The 14767-nt window shown below is 31.9% G+C and overlaps 2 protein-coding genes across 3 annotated transcripts; one reads left to right on the top strand and one right to left on the bottom strand.

The window, feature by feature from the left end:
• Nucleotides 1-184: 184 nt before the first annotated feature.
• SRPK (SR splicing factor protein kinase) lies at nt 185-8004 on the top strand. Of its 2 annotated transcripts, XM_035885088.2 has the most exons (7): nt 185-706; nt 1244-1457; nt 1553-1868; nt 2026-2331; nt 2422-2604; nt 2821-3115; nt 3219-8004. In XM_035885088.2, exons 1-7 carry the CDS (start codon nt 477-479, stop codon nt 3505-3507), a joined length of 1833 nt encoding a protein of 610 aa, XP_035740981.1. In that variant the 5' UTR covers nt 185-476; the 3' UTR covers nt 3508-8004. The 2 variants fall into 2 exon arrangements, with proteins under 2 accessions (XP_035740981.1, XP_035740980.1); XM_035885087.2 differs by having other exon boundaries at nt 186-706; nt 2026-2604.
• Nucleotides 8005-10004: 2000 nt separating this feature from the next.
• On the bottom strand, nt 10005-14677 carry Nhe1 (Na[+]/H[+] hydrogen exchanger 1). The gene is made up of 5 exons (XM_035885083.2): nt 13137-14677; nt 12874-13043; nt 12387-12755; nt 11979-12310; nt 10005-10910 (listed from the first exon to the last, which is right to left on the bottom strand). Exons 1-5 carry the CDS (start codon nt 14479-14481, stop codon nt 10880-10882), a joined length of 2247 nt encoding a protein of 748 aa, XP_035740976.2. The 5' UTR covers nt 14482-14677; the 3' UTR covers nt 10005-10879.
• Nucleotides 14678-14767: the final 90 nt, after the last annotated feature.

The following is a 14767-nucleotide window of genomic DNA, read 5'->3' on the forward strand; positions in this document are numbered from 1 at the left end:
GATGTATGATAGTATCGTAGTATAGCAATGAAGGTGATGTGATAGCAGTAGTGGTTGTGTGAAGGTGGTGTCGGTGGTACGATAGTGTTGCTGCTGCTGCTGCTGCTGCTGCTGTTGGTGGTGGTGGTGGTGGTGGTGGTGGTGGTGGTGGTGGTGGTGGTGGTAGTGGCGGCGGTGGCAGTGGTGGTGGCAGTGGTGGTGGCAGTGGCAGCGGGGGCAGCCATACTCAAACAACCGCCGAGCGAGGAGCGCGGCGCGGTGTAGAAATGAAACGATAATACAGCACGTTGAAACGCTCACGGCTTAGGGACGAGGCGCAAGGCGTGAGTGTGACCGATTGGGCGTAAAAGAATTAGAAGACAGAAAAGAATCAGGGCGGAAGTGCGGCAAAGTTCGCAGAGGAAAAGGAAAGAGTGTGTCGACGAAAAGAAGGGGGCTCCGCCGTCGAATCTCGGTGGTGGCACGGAGTGGACGGTATGAGCGCAAAGACGGACGTTAACAGGCGAGTCCTAGCGATTCAGGCCAAAAAGAAGAGGCACAAGCCGAGTAAAAGAAAAGGGAAGGGTAATTCTCAGGGTGATACGGACTCAACTACCGGACAATGCTCAAAAGTACAACCAGCCGCCGCACGGCAAGGACAAGGATCCGACTTCTTTCAAGATCCCTCTTCGGGACAGAGACCATACTCCAGCGATAATGGAAATAGGTAACCGGTTACCATTAATATGCCATCTATTTGAACCTTACCAGAATTATTTTGAGATCTATTCTATATTCCTTCTCAAATTTAAATGAATATCTTTTTGGTTCTATTTATCTTTCCTTCAAGAGGATTCGATTTACGAATAACGACGTAATAATCAGCTCTTTTTTCTGTGAGTTTACAATTAGTAGATAAACAAGCCCTTATTTTCTCACGCAATTATGTGACGATACGGAAGCAAATTCGTCGTTGTAATAAATCGATCTTTGTGATATTATCGCGTCGATACATCACGTAATTTCGATAACGATTCCAGTTTCTTGTCATTTTGGAAGTTATGTAGGTGTTTGGAGGACAAAATATATATATATATACATACATACATACATACATACATACATACATACATACATACATACATACATACAACATACATAACACGCACACACACACACACACACACGTATTTAAATATATCAGCTGTATGCTAAGGAAAAACAAATTTATAAGAATCTTATTAACAATCGATAAAATTTTTAGATTGGAACCATGTCACAGCTCGAGCAATGAAACGATAGAGGATGACGATGAAGTGTATAGTAGCGAAGATGAAGAGCAGGAAGATAGCAGTGATTATTGCAAAGGAGGTTATCATCCTGTGAAGATAGGGGATTTGTTTTTAAGTCGTTATCATGTGACTCGAAAACTTGGCTGGGGTCATTTCTCTACAGTCTGGCTTTGCTGGGATCTACAGGTATGTGGATATAAATATTAGGATAATTTGTTTTTGCATCTAATATTTTTCGAGTATATATAGGAATTAATTTTTAAAAAATATTCTATATACAGGATAAACGATTTGTGGCCCTCAAAGTAGTAAAATCTGCAACACATTTTACTGAGACTGCTTTGGATGAAATAAAGTTATTAAAAGATGTACGTGATATCGATCCTAGCGATCCTAAACGAAATAAGACCGTCCAATTGCTCAATGACTTCAAGATCAGTGGCATTAATGGTCTTCATGTTTGCATGGTATTCGAAGTGCTTGGACATAATCTCCTTAAATTGATTATAAAATCTAGCTATAGAGGAATTCCAAGGAACAATGTTAAGCGCATCATCCGCCAAGTCCTTGAAGGTCTTGATTATCTTCATAATAAATGTAAGAAAATGAAATGATCTCTAAATTGATGTATACTTCAGACTAATTTCTTATTGAGGCACGCTAAGTAACCTAAGATTTCACTACAAATTTAAAAGACATAGACAAAAAAGTTTTTACCACAGAAGCATAATGTCTAAAAAATTTGTTTTTCCAGGTAAAATTATTCATACAGATATCAAACCTGAAAATGTTCTCATATGTGTAGATGAAACTTATATAAGAAAATTAGCTTGTGAGGCAACCGAATTACATTCTTTGGGTATAAAATTACCTGTTTCTTTAATTTCTACTGCGCCGAAAGAATTTCAAGAACCCACGCCAAATTCCAAAATGTCTAAAAATAAAAAGAAGAAATTGAAGAAGAAAGCTAAACGGCAAAACGAATTATTGAAGAAACAAATGGAACAGATAGAGGAAATAGAAGAACAAAATAAACTTGCAAATAGTACAAGAGAAAATGGTGAGTTGGAGACAAATAGTCCGGATCAAGATGTGAATACAGAAAGTATAGAGGATAATACAGAAAGTAAAGGTTCTCCTGATATCTCAGAACCATCTGTACCATCGTTACACATCAATGGAGTGGATGGTTTAGCAGGTGGAGAAAAAATAGAAAATCAATCAACCGATCGGTCGGAGAAAATGGAAAATGTGACTTTATGTGATGTAGACAAAAGTTGTGGTGAAAGTACTCTACCACGAGATGCAGAAGATACGGACGAATGTAGCGAAGGTTAGATTTCATTACTAAAATTATAAAATGATCATTGTGTTTATTCATTTCGTATTTTTTTCCTCTTTCTCTCTCTCTCTCTCTCTCTCTCTCTCTCTCTCTCTCTCTCTCTCTCTCTCCCCCTCCCTCCTTCTCTCTTTCTCTCTCTCTCTCTCTCTCTCTCTCTCTCTCTCTCTCTCTCTCTCTCTTTGTTTTTTTTCTTCTACTTCTATTCAGGACGTAATTTAAATCCACCGGAGAGTAAACAATTAAAACGAGCATCTGTGGCACCACTTGATCCAGCTACGGTAGATTGTGAAGTTGAAGTAAAGATAGCTGATCTTGGAAATGCATGCTGGGTTCATAAAAAATTTACAGATGATATACAAACACGACAATATAGATCTTTAGAAGTTTTGTTAGGATCAGGATATGATACTTCTGCAGATATATGGTCCACAGCATGTATGGCATTTGAACTAGCAACTGGTGATTACCTTTTTGAACCACATAGTGGTAAGGAATATTGTAGGTTAGTATTTACAAATTACAATTACTATTGAGAATGAATGACATTATGTAGAATAGATAATATTTGTGCAGATACGTTATTCTCTTTTAAATTATATTTTCAGAGACGAAGACCATCTAGCTCATATTATAGAGCTACTTGGAGAAATACCTAGACGTATAGCGCTCTCTGGAAAAAATTCGAAAATGTACTTTAACAAAAAGGGTGAACTGAAGCATATTACCGGATTAAAGCCATGGGGGCTTTATGAGGTGCTTACAGAAAAGTATGATTGGTCACCGAGTGAAGCACGCGAATTTGCTGAATTTTTAACTCCAATGTTAGAATTTGATCCGAGTATGCGAGCAACAGCTGCTGAGTGTCTGAAGCACCCATGGTTGCAAATCAAGTGATCCTGCTTTTATTTTATTTTCTTTTATTTTATTTCATTTTTTTTTCTTTTTTTTAATTCTTTTATCTTTAAATTTCTGAGATCCTCACTCTTTACCACCTTGATGCAATTACAAGTCGAGAGTGTAATAGGAAGCAGAAGTCAGAAAAAAATTTTTATACCCAATTATAGTTTCAATTTTCAATATAAAAGGAATACATTACTAGGAGCGCACATCCTATATTTATTTCATATTTTGGGCCATAAAAGAATTTTAAGACACAGCCTATATATATATGACACAAACGTAGCACATCATAATGTAAAAATATACGCGAATAATTCGTTCGACGATAATAAATTCTACTGATAAATGTCTCGATATTATTAGGAGTTAGACAACATTTATATATATATAAAAAGGAAAGAAAAAAAAAAAAAAAAGAAAAAGAAAAAAGAAAAAAAAAAAAGAAGAAAAAGGGTTAGAAATCAATTCTATGAAATTTCGTTATACAGTGAGGTATGCTTCCTAATGAAATACTCTCGACATCACCCGCCTATACGTGTATTTATAAATTTGTTAAATCATATTTTTCATTTAGCGATGACAACTTAAATTAAAGTTAATAGTATTTTATTACTTTATACATTCGTTACATCCTTCGTACTGGTCACTTTATTTATCTACAAGTATTCCAAGAGTCATGGTACCCACTCATAAGATACTTTATAGATATTTAAGGGCAGGCCCGTTAAAACACGTAAATTTCTATAATTCAATCTGACTAGATTTCTTTTTAATATGATGTCAGTTACAGTAAACTCTTAATGAAAGTTCTTTTTTTCCATTAACTATTTTCTGTATACTCTTAGACGTATAATGTAAATTTCTCACTACCTCGTTGCATTAGATATTTTAAAATACTCATACACAACACATGCCGGAACATGTAGTTAATGCACAGAATATTTCTATGAATTTACAATGTATTTCAAATGTACGAATGATTGGTATCAAGTGAGAGTTGGTCACCAGATTCTTGGTATATAAAGCCAAGCTAGGCCGAACACAAATCGATATGAGACAATATGTTTTTGCTGAATATTTAAAGGGGCAGAAATATTTGAGTAAACGAAATATTGTTAAATTATAAGCATTTCAATAAGAATACAAGTCGAACGTACAAATATCTAAAGCAATATTAATTTTTGGTTATGCAAACTTTATGAATCTCAATGGTCTCATTCCAAAAGTAATGCGATTTTTTAAAGTTTTAAAATAACGAAAAAAGATACTTTCAACTTTAATCTAAGATATATTTATCACTATTATTTACAATTTGTTTTTATCTTAATTTGAAATGTTCAATACCTTCAATAATTTCTCACTATCAGAGGATTTTCAGGATATTTTGACTTTTCTTAATATTCAAAGCTATAATTCCCAGAGCGGAAAGACTAGAATCATTTTTGACTTTGGTTTACACTCACAATAACTGGATCATAAATTTTGCGTTTTTTATTGTAGCAGTTACTGTAGCAGTACTTTCGCAAAAATTTCCAAAACAAATATGCCTTAAATGCTCTTTCGACATTTTCATAACGTTTAATTCTTAAATTCACGTATGAAAAATTAAACTAGCTAACAATTACTTAAAACACTGCAAGTTCTAATAAATAATATACATTGTACGAATATACAATAACTAAAATATTACATCCTCCATTTTGACAAATAAGAAAAAATCGCCTTATTTATGGGACGACCCAATATATCTTGTAATTTCAATCATAATGAAATATTTATTATTATATCCTTTTGAAAATGAAGCGAATGCACACAAATTGTCTTATCTCGTGTGTTCTGAAATATCGATTCTAATATATACTTTCCTATGTCTGAAACTCTCTATGTTAAGTCTGAAAACATCATGTGTGCATATATGTATGTGTACATATATATATATATATATATATATATATATACACACACACACATACATATATATATATATACACCATATATATACGCACATACGTATACAACACACAAGTTCTATATAACCATCTTCATACATTGACTGATCATTGAGCTCTTCGCCGATAAATTATTTCCTGTTTTATATTAAAACAAAAGCAAAACAAAAAAACAGTGCATACACTGTATATTCACCATCATCGGCTCGTTCATGTTATTCTACTTCGTCTAGCACTTCAAATCTATACTCTATCGTTTTCTTTCTTTCTTTCTTTCTTTCTTTCTTTCTTTTTCTCTTTTCCTTTTGGTAAGACTTAAACTTAGGGTTTCATATCGACATGTGGATACGCTTATGTGTACGTACAAGGATCTTAATAAAATCATGCTTCGTTTTTTTTCTACCTTGGTGTTTCTCACCAGGTAAAGCGATTTTATTTATATAAGTATTTATCGTCAAGTATCATAGTCGTTTCGTTTTCCGCTAACAAAAAATTTTGTAAAAAATAATGAAAATCTGTATAATAATTGATCTCATGTGAACAATGTGCATCTGCTCTCACTAACAAGGTATCAATTTTGAAACAAAAGTCCTGGCACGATATTCTTCACACACATAAGAGAAACGTGTTGTATAATTATTTCTGGAAAGGGGGAAAAAAGTTAACGATTTCGTCATTGAAATTATGATTATAATTTATTATATACTACTGTACTGCGAGTAACGGGAAATATTGTGACGTGTAGAGGTTTACTACAATATTTTCTCTGCGACAAAAAAGAACAAAAACAGGAAGAAGAAGAAAAAGGAAACTAACAACACCGAATAAATAAAGTCCCCCCCTACTTGTAATGCAGTAATTAGTATGGAACGCGTTTAAGATTATAGACGATCCGTTTAGCTAATGATGCGCCCTACGAATTTATGCTTGTTTCAATTGATTCTATGAGCTATAGAATCAAGCACGCGAGCCGTAGGCATTATCACGGTTTCGCATCATCTAACGACGATCTTGTCAAATTTGTACAGTAAATATTAGAGTAAATAGCGAATATACACGGATACAATTTTGTGAGAGGATTTGATGGCCATTGAAATTCGTTGGTATCATCTCGAGGTAATTCGAGTTACGTCTACTTCTTTATTTTAATTTTTTTTCTTTTTAAATTAATCAAATTCAATGTAGCTATAAACGTGTATTTTACATACATAAAGCTCTTATTGAAAATAAGATGACTAGATAAGAACAAAAAAAGTTAAACTAATTCGTTCAAATTGTACAACGAGAGTCGACTTTAAAGGTGAACATTTTTAAACACAAAAGATTCTTTTTAACTTTTCATTAAGCAGAAAAATATTCGATCGCCTCTATCATATTGACGGACTTCACTGGCCTGACGTATGTTCGTCTTGTAGGTCATATATTGCAATTAAAATAGAAAAAGAAAAAAAAAACAAAAAGAGAAAGAAAAATAACCGAAAAAAAAACCAAATCGAAGGAGAAACATGAATACCGACTTATGTAGATATAAATCCATTATTTACGTAGGCGTACGATGGCTGCTTAAATGCTAGTTAGAAGACAAAATTAATGACTTGTGTAACATCTGATGTAAACATCTGAACTTAACGGACGTTTCAATGGCTAAGGATCTTCTCGTGCGTGTTATAATTAATAATACGTAATAGAATTATTCGTTAACGGCATGTCGACTGTAATACATACGTGTATTTCTGACTAATCGAAGAAGAAAAGAAAAGAAATGAAGGAAGAGAATGGTTTGTATAGGGACCCAATTTTGAACTACACCAGCGGATCATGTTCCAATCGGTAGGGAAAACACAATAAAATGTTTCGCAATGGCTCATTCAAATAAATTGTCGAAATGTTGGGACTCGTGGGGAAAAAAGAAAATTAAAACAAAAAAACAAAAGAAAGAAAGAAAGAAAGCAGAAAATGATGAAATGACATTACAAAGGAAGAAATTCGAAAAATAGGTAGAAAATTAATATTATAGTAGTCTGTGATTTTTATATAATTGCAAAATAACAGAGAAGACTAAGAGGAACTATTTGTCGATAAAGAGAGATATCAGTAAGAGTGAACACAATCGAGATTAATCATTTTAGTGAACATAAAATAAGAAATGAAAATCAATGCAAGACACTCGGACGGGGAAAAAGAACACCAAGTCGCAAATGTACTCGACCGATGTCTATTGTAAATACATATGCGCGGAAATAATTAGAAGACAATTTTCTTTTGCACCGCGTTCTAATCGTGACTGACTTTTTTCATCGGTAAAGATTAATTAATCGTGAGTAACGGGACAGTTGTCAGAGATAACAAAAATTTGATAAGAGAAGCGCGCGTATCTTACTGATTGGTACATAGTCAGTCTGGATCGTGGAATCACGAAAGATTCCGTTAAAAATTATGCATGTTTAGCAAATTAAAGCGCAGAAGTATATTACGAGCCACGCGAAAGATCTGAAAAGAAACGATGACTATAAAATTTTTGAGAATAAAAAAAAAAAATAAAGAAGGAAGAAAACCAAACGATGAATGAAACAAAAGAAAATACATTATCTAGGACATCTTCATATACGTGATCATTTTCAGAATCGTTTATCGATCGAAAAGTGAATTAACTTTGAACGATAACAAGAGGAAAAAAAAAGAAGAAGAAGAAAATACATTCAGAAATAGCGTTATAAAAGTTGATTGGAGTGTTTTTAGAGAACAACAAGCTTCCGAGCTTTTAGACAATATCCTAAATATTAGCACTAATGAGTGCCCCTTCCCGGCCGACCCCTCCTTCCGATATCGTTACGAGAAAGTAAAAAAGAAGTGATTAGAAAGTTTTAATCTATCAATCGTAGGGAAAAGAAGCGAGTGAGAGTTAATTTAATTATACACACACACACACACACACACACACATATATATATATATATTTTTTCTTTTTTCCTTTTTCAATCTTTCTTTTCCTTCCCCTCAAATTACAATTCGTTTCTTGATTATCGAGTTAATATTGTTAAATCAATGCGATTTATAAGAGTCATGTTATTTCCTTTCAATTCTTTCATCATCGAATTTATCCCTTTCGTGTCACGAAATCATTTTTCGTTTTCGCACGGTGTCCGTTTCTACGTTTATTTGTCAATCCCTCCATGTGTTTTGCAAGATAAATGAATTAATAATAATAATAATAATAATAATAATAATAATAATAATAATAATAATAATAATAATAATAAAAAAAAATAAAAAAAAAATAAAAAATAAAAAAAAGGAAAGATAAATCCGTGAAAATGCACGTTGAATCGGCACGATGCCTCGTATGCTCCATTACTTCGAGATCGATAGATTTCTCGCAAATACATGAGGCATTCGTAAATTAATATGATTAATCGAAAAAAGAAACGAACGAGCCGAAAGAAATAAATGGATTTGATGTTTAGATGCTGCCTCCATTATATGCCCTGCCACAGGAAAAAGTAAGATAATAAACATAGACCCATGTACCCACCTCTAAGAGAATGATATATATATAAGAAATAAATTCGCAAGAAAATAAAAATAAATAAAAAAAGGGAATTTTTTCTTTCCAATTTCATCCAATGCCCCATCAAGTGAGCGAAGGAGAGACAAAAAAAGAATAGAGATAAAAAGGAAGAAATTCAATACGGTTGCAACTTTTATTTAATTTATATAAACGAATTTTTTTCTTTGTTTTACAAAATACTCGATCAATAAAATTATTTTTAATCATTAATAACATAGGATGTATTTTACATATATTTTTTATTATAGATATCAATTTTCTCGTACGTTTTGCGTGAAACAAAGAAAGTTATAATTTTTATTTTTGTATCTATGTACTAAATTTTTTATAATCGACGAGATGTTTTAAATATAAAGATTTATAAATTCCTTTAAGAAGACTGATAACGATATTAAAATATAAATATGCAAAGTGTGTACAAAATGAATTGAATGTGAGAAGGATATAGCTTTATTATTGCTCGACATGGATAGTCATTAAAAATAATTACCCTATACCGTTTGTGATTAAATCACGGTTTAACGAATTGTAAGATGACTTTATTATTTTATATTCATCCTAATACTGTATTTTTGCTGTCGCATCCACAAAATTTACTCAATGGAATTGGTTTTGTTTATTTTTTTTTTTTTTTTATTTTAATTATTCATGCGATATTCATTTTATAAATTTCCAAGAAAATAGAATAGGTATATGTTACCGATCTTAATACGATGTATGTAATATTTTCAATTGTTTTTTATTTACTCGTTAAATATCATTTTCGACAAGACGAAGTATATAATATTTAAAATAAATTATGAACATTAATGTTCATAATAAATGTAACACTCGTACTTATAACAAATAAAATTGTATTCGAGCAATGTATGTAAATTATCATACATACTTGTTGAACGTTCTAAAGCCTCTTCTGTATTATAAAGGGGATAGATTGTTTCGTCACATGTGATATTAATAAACGTCAATAAAAGTAAAATACTTGACCAATATATATTTGAGCACTATGCCAGCACGTGCTGTACTACGTCATTTGAAATACAATTGGAAATAACATAAGTAGAAGATTAAATATAAACAATTCTACTGTACGCACATACTAATTATGGAATACTAAAAGGATTTTTACGGATAACCCTTAACGATAACTAGATATCGTATTTTTTTAGATATCCATCTAAAAAAATTTCCATGTTTTAAAAAAATATACATTTATAGGCGCAGTTTCGGCTTTACATTCTTATTACGATACTTCATGCTTTCTATTATTTATAAAATACAATGACTTGTGATATACGAATATTTATAAATTATAAAATTCATTGGAAAATTGTTACTTAATACTAAATTTATTTGTAAAACTGTACAAAAATAGTTGTGCATAATATATAAGGCAGAATAGATAAGAATATCAGTTTGCGTTATCTATGTGCATGTCATTTACAAAGTTTTGCGAAGTTAAAACGTAGTAAGTGCAAAAAATAAGGAAACTGAAATTTCTATTTACGTTTCACTCAATACTTCAATACGTTCCATAATAGTTTATAATAATGTTATATAAGGCTGAATTATAAAATGATATAATATGCACATTTAAGTTTCATTTATAAAAATAAATTATAAATAGTATATTACATATGACTAAAAAAGAAAAAAAGAAAAAAAAAGAAAAAAAAAAAAAAAAAAAAAAAAACAATCATATATTACGACATTATGTAGAAAATTATCCACAGAGTCATTATTAAATTAATCATTAAGTAGGATATGCCAGATTTTACATTTTAAAGGTCACTCATTGTACAATCTCATATCGCCGCATGATATATTTCTGTAAACTATTATATAAACTTTAATTTGAATCAGACCATTCTTCGTTATCTCTGCAAATTAATTACAATTTGGTTAATAATTTTCGAAAGTTAATTAACGATAAAATACAACCCATCACCACCAAGAAGCGCTATTTACTGCAAAACAAACACATCAAAGGATGCAGAAGAATTTGCTGCAACTTTATACCAACACTTACCCAAGATTTACTGAGAGCAACGTAAGAACAATATGCACGTACATACAATAGGATAAAACTGTTAGATTTTTCATATATAAAAATATTATACTCATTAAAACAATTCTAAACTTTCACGAAGATATTTAATCTACTGAATTAAAGGCAGGGTACTAAGTTTTCATTATCTAATTTATGTAATATAATGATATATTGGATCTATTCAATTTAAAGATATAAAAGAAAGACAATATAGGATAGAGTAGAACAAACAATTGAATTTAACTTCTCATCAGTTTACAATTTAATGAGTACAACTGGTTTATATATAGCCAACCTATTATTTCGGTCCAAATTTGTCTACACAGATTATATATATATATATATATATACACATATGTGTGTGTATCTTTTACATATATATGTATAGATCATGTAAAACATTGAAATGATAAGAAACAACAAGAGAAAGAGATTATTATATCACTTCCACTGTACATAACTTTTTTCTATAAACCAAGAAGATGAATAAAGAGAATTGAAAAATAAATAAAGAAGATTCAATCATAAAATTCTCGCTTATAAAAAAGCGATTTATAAGCTGACATACTAATATTATAATTAATAAAATACTCTCTTGTTATTCTTACTCGTTACACATTTGAGCTTAGCGCCGTTTACATATATGTATGTATATGTGTGTGTATATATGTGTATATATATATATATATATATATATATGTGTGTGTGTGTGTGTGTGTGTGTGTGTGTGTGTGTGTGTGTGTGTGTGTGTGTGTACATATATATACATATACACATACATATATCCGTATTAATCCGTATATATAGATATACACGGACAGTTTATTTCAGCAAGAAGCACACATTGTAGCACGCATCAGACACACTCAAAGAAATATATTAAATACTTAATATCGACCCATGACTAGAACGTCCTTTTTTATCCTTTACCCATCTTCCATTTCGAGATTCCTCAGAAACATTAATATTTAATTGTGCTGTTGATGCAGTCGTCGCATCATCATCTGATTCTAATGGACTAATTCTGATTGCTTGATACCACTGGTTTGTCAAGTCTGTCATCTGTGATTTACAATCCTTCAGTTCTTGTTGTGTAAACCTTCGAGTAAAAAATGGAATGAAAAATTTCAGATCCCATCTTGCGAAACCATGAATCCGCGATTGGAGAAAAGATACTTCCATTTCTTCCTCTGTCAGTTCCGACAAGTGTTCAGAATCAATCGTCTGACCCTGTCAGATATAAAACATAAAAGATATAGAGCAAATGAAATATTTATAATGTATATAACATTTTACATTATCATACCCATTCTCTTGTTTTACTCAATGAAACTTCTTTATCCTTCTTCTTCCTTCTACTGTTCTTTTGTTTCTTTTCTGCACGTAAAAATTTAAGCAATGGCATTGTAGAGCCACCAAATATCAACGTTGTAATTAAGACAATAATCAATGTAGTTGTAATAATGACATGACGAGTTTCATCGCTAAAATCCAAGTGAAGCGATAGTGCATACGATATAGCACCTCGAAGACCGCTGAACCACATAATGAACATCATTTTTTTGGTAATTTGATGTTCTCGAAAGCGATTAACAAGAAGAGCCAATGGAAAAATATTTGCTGCTCTACCGATAAGACACAATATAATAGACCATATGATTAGAGCAGGTTCCACCTGTAAGAAATTAAAGAATACGTTAATCTAAATAAAAGTAATGTAAAAGTTAATATTTGTTAATAAATATTTTCAATAGGGGACTACTACTTGATATAATACTGTATTATATACTTACTCTATGCCTAAAACTAAAAAGAGCTAATCCTAAATAAGCAAAGACACATGTTTCAGCTATAAAAGCTAAAGTTCTCATAGTCTGTTGCATTGTGATCTGAGTAACGGTTGACAGATTAAAATGAGTATAGTGCGACATAACTATTCCATTAAATAATATTGCCATAATACCTGAAATAATTATATTAAGAATTATAGAAAGAAAATAGTAATATAATATTGTTATAGGTGCATCTTAACATGCACGAAAAAAAGGAGTTTCACCAGATAATTGTATGCCTTCTGCCAAGACATAAGGGGCATATGTGAAGACCAACATCATTCCAAATTCAAGAGATGGATTTTTTCTGAGATCAACATGCTTCAATAGTAAAGCACTTATAAGTGCGAAAACAACTCCAATACCAGCAGAGGCAAAAAACATAAGACAAAATCTATTTATGCCAAGAATAATGGCTTCGCTAGTGGTAGTAGCATTATTCGATTCTAATACCGAAGTTGTTAAAACAATAGATATTGCGTCATTTAAAATGGACTCTCCGAAAACTAACATATTTAAAATTGGATCGACCTCTAGTGCATGAAAAATTGCAACTGTAGCAACTGGATCTACGGCAGATATTAATGATCCAAATGCAAAACTTTCGACGAAGCTAAGCCTATACGCGACCTGTGCTAAACCTAATAAATAAATTCCTGCGCCAATGACGAATGCAGAAATGGCCGTACCAACGATTGCAAATACCAGAATGCTACCTATGTTTTGAAAGAAATTTCCCTTGTGCAAGTTATATCCAGATTCAAATATTATAGGCGGTAGGAGTACGAGGAAAAAAGCAGTTGGAGAAAAAGCTTCCTCCTTTCTCCAATTTGCTATATTTTGATGGGACATAAGATTTATGATCATGCCAATAGCACCACCTAAGAATACAATAACCACAGACTCCGGTAGATATTGAAAGTTTGTTTGAAGCATGAGATGTATTAATAGAATTCCTAATGCTAAAACGCAAAGAACAAAAAATATGGACATTGAACTATTATGTTCTTCCTCTGCAGAATCCTTGTCAGGTAGTACTGGTTCTGCAGGCGCAATTGTTGTTGTACTTGTATTTGTTGCATTAATAATATCTGGACTTTGAGAGGATGAGTAATCGGTAATCACGGTTCCATTTTTCTCATTAATCAGGCCACCCGTTATATCTGCGTTATTTTTTTCGGTCGTTACATTTTTAACAATATTATCATTTTGTTCCGTATTCGCTCCAGAATATATGGTTTGAGATTTTGATGTTGTCACAGTTATATTAATGGCAGATAATTTAACGAATTCATTTACAGAATTCTTAGGCCAGTTTTTTGTCTTACTTTCATCGTCAATAATCAAATTTGAATTTGTAATTGCATACGCCTGACTTGTATTTGTAATAACTTTCAAATTGTTAAGCACCGGCAAAGAGACATTTGCCAATGGCAATTTTTCATTTTCTAGGTTAGCAATTTCCGTCTCAAAAGATACTTCGCCAAGGGATATTACGCCAAATTGCAATATAACGAAAATAACGCACCATTTACTCTGCACTTTATATCGTGTTAATAACAGATTCATTTTTCCACTTTTGTTCCTTTACATAATTATTTGATATGAATTAATTATAAATCGCGTTATCTTCGCGAACGGCATTAACGTACAGTGCCTAGGTACGATTGCGTGCGTGGTTTCTAACAACTTTCTTCTTCTTCAACAACTGCATCCGACAATATAAACTAAACGGTCATATTTTAAGCCGCATGACAACGCAGGAATCCAATGAAATGATAGACGCCATGACAGCATTTAGGCGGCAACCATTTAAACTTGTTTTTATCTTACATTATATTTCATTGATCGTGTA

The sequence above is a fragment of the Vespa mandarinia genome, chromosome 15, assembly GCF_050613455.1.
Source record: "Vespa mandarinia isolate Hongniang chromosome 15, ASM5061345v1, whole genome shotgun sequence".
Lineage (NCBI taxonomy): Eukaryota > Metazoa > Arthropoda > Insecta > Hymenoptera > Vespidae > Vespa > Vespa mandarinia.

Bases quoted from the DNA above. Each gene is read 5' to 3' on its own strand.
- SRPK (XM_035885087.2), top strand. From the start codon at position 477: ATGAGCGCAAAGACGGACGTTAACAGGCGAGTCCTAGCGATTCAGGCC. The intron at 1,458-1,552 runs GTATGTGGATAT...TTCTATATACAG, and splicing joins GGCTTTGCTGGGATCTACAG to GATAAACGATTTGTGGCCCT. The intron at 2,605-2,820 runs GTTAGATTTCAT...ACTTCTATTCAG, and splicing joins TACGGACGAATGTAGCGAAG to GACGTAATTTAAATCCACCG.
- Nhe1 (XM_035885083.2), bottom strand. From the start codon at position 14,481: ATGAATCTGTTATTAACACGATATAAAGTGCAGAGTAAATGGTGCGTT. The intron at 13,044-13,136 runs GTGAAACTCCTT...TAATTATTTCAG, and splicing joins AGAAGGCATACAATTATCTG to GTATTATGGCAATATTATTT. The intron at 10,911-11,978 runs GTCGATATTAAG...ATTAATTTGCAG, and splicing joins AAAGGACGTTCTAGTCATGG to AGATAACGAAGAATGGTCTG.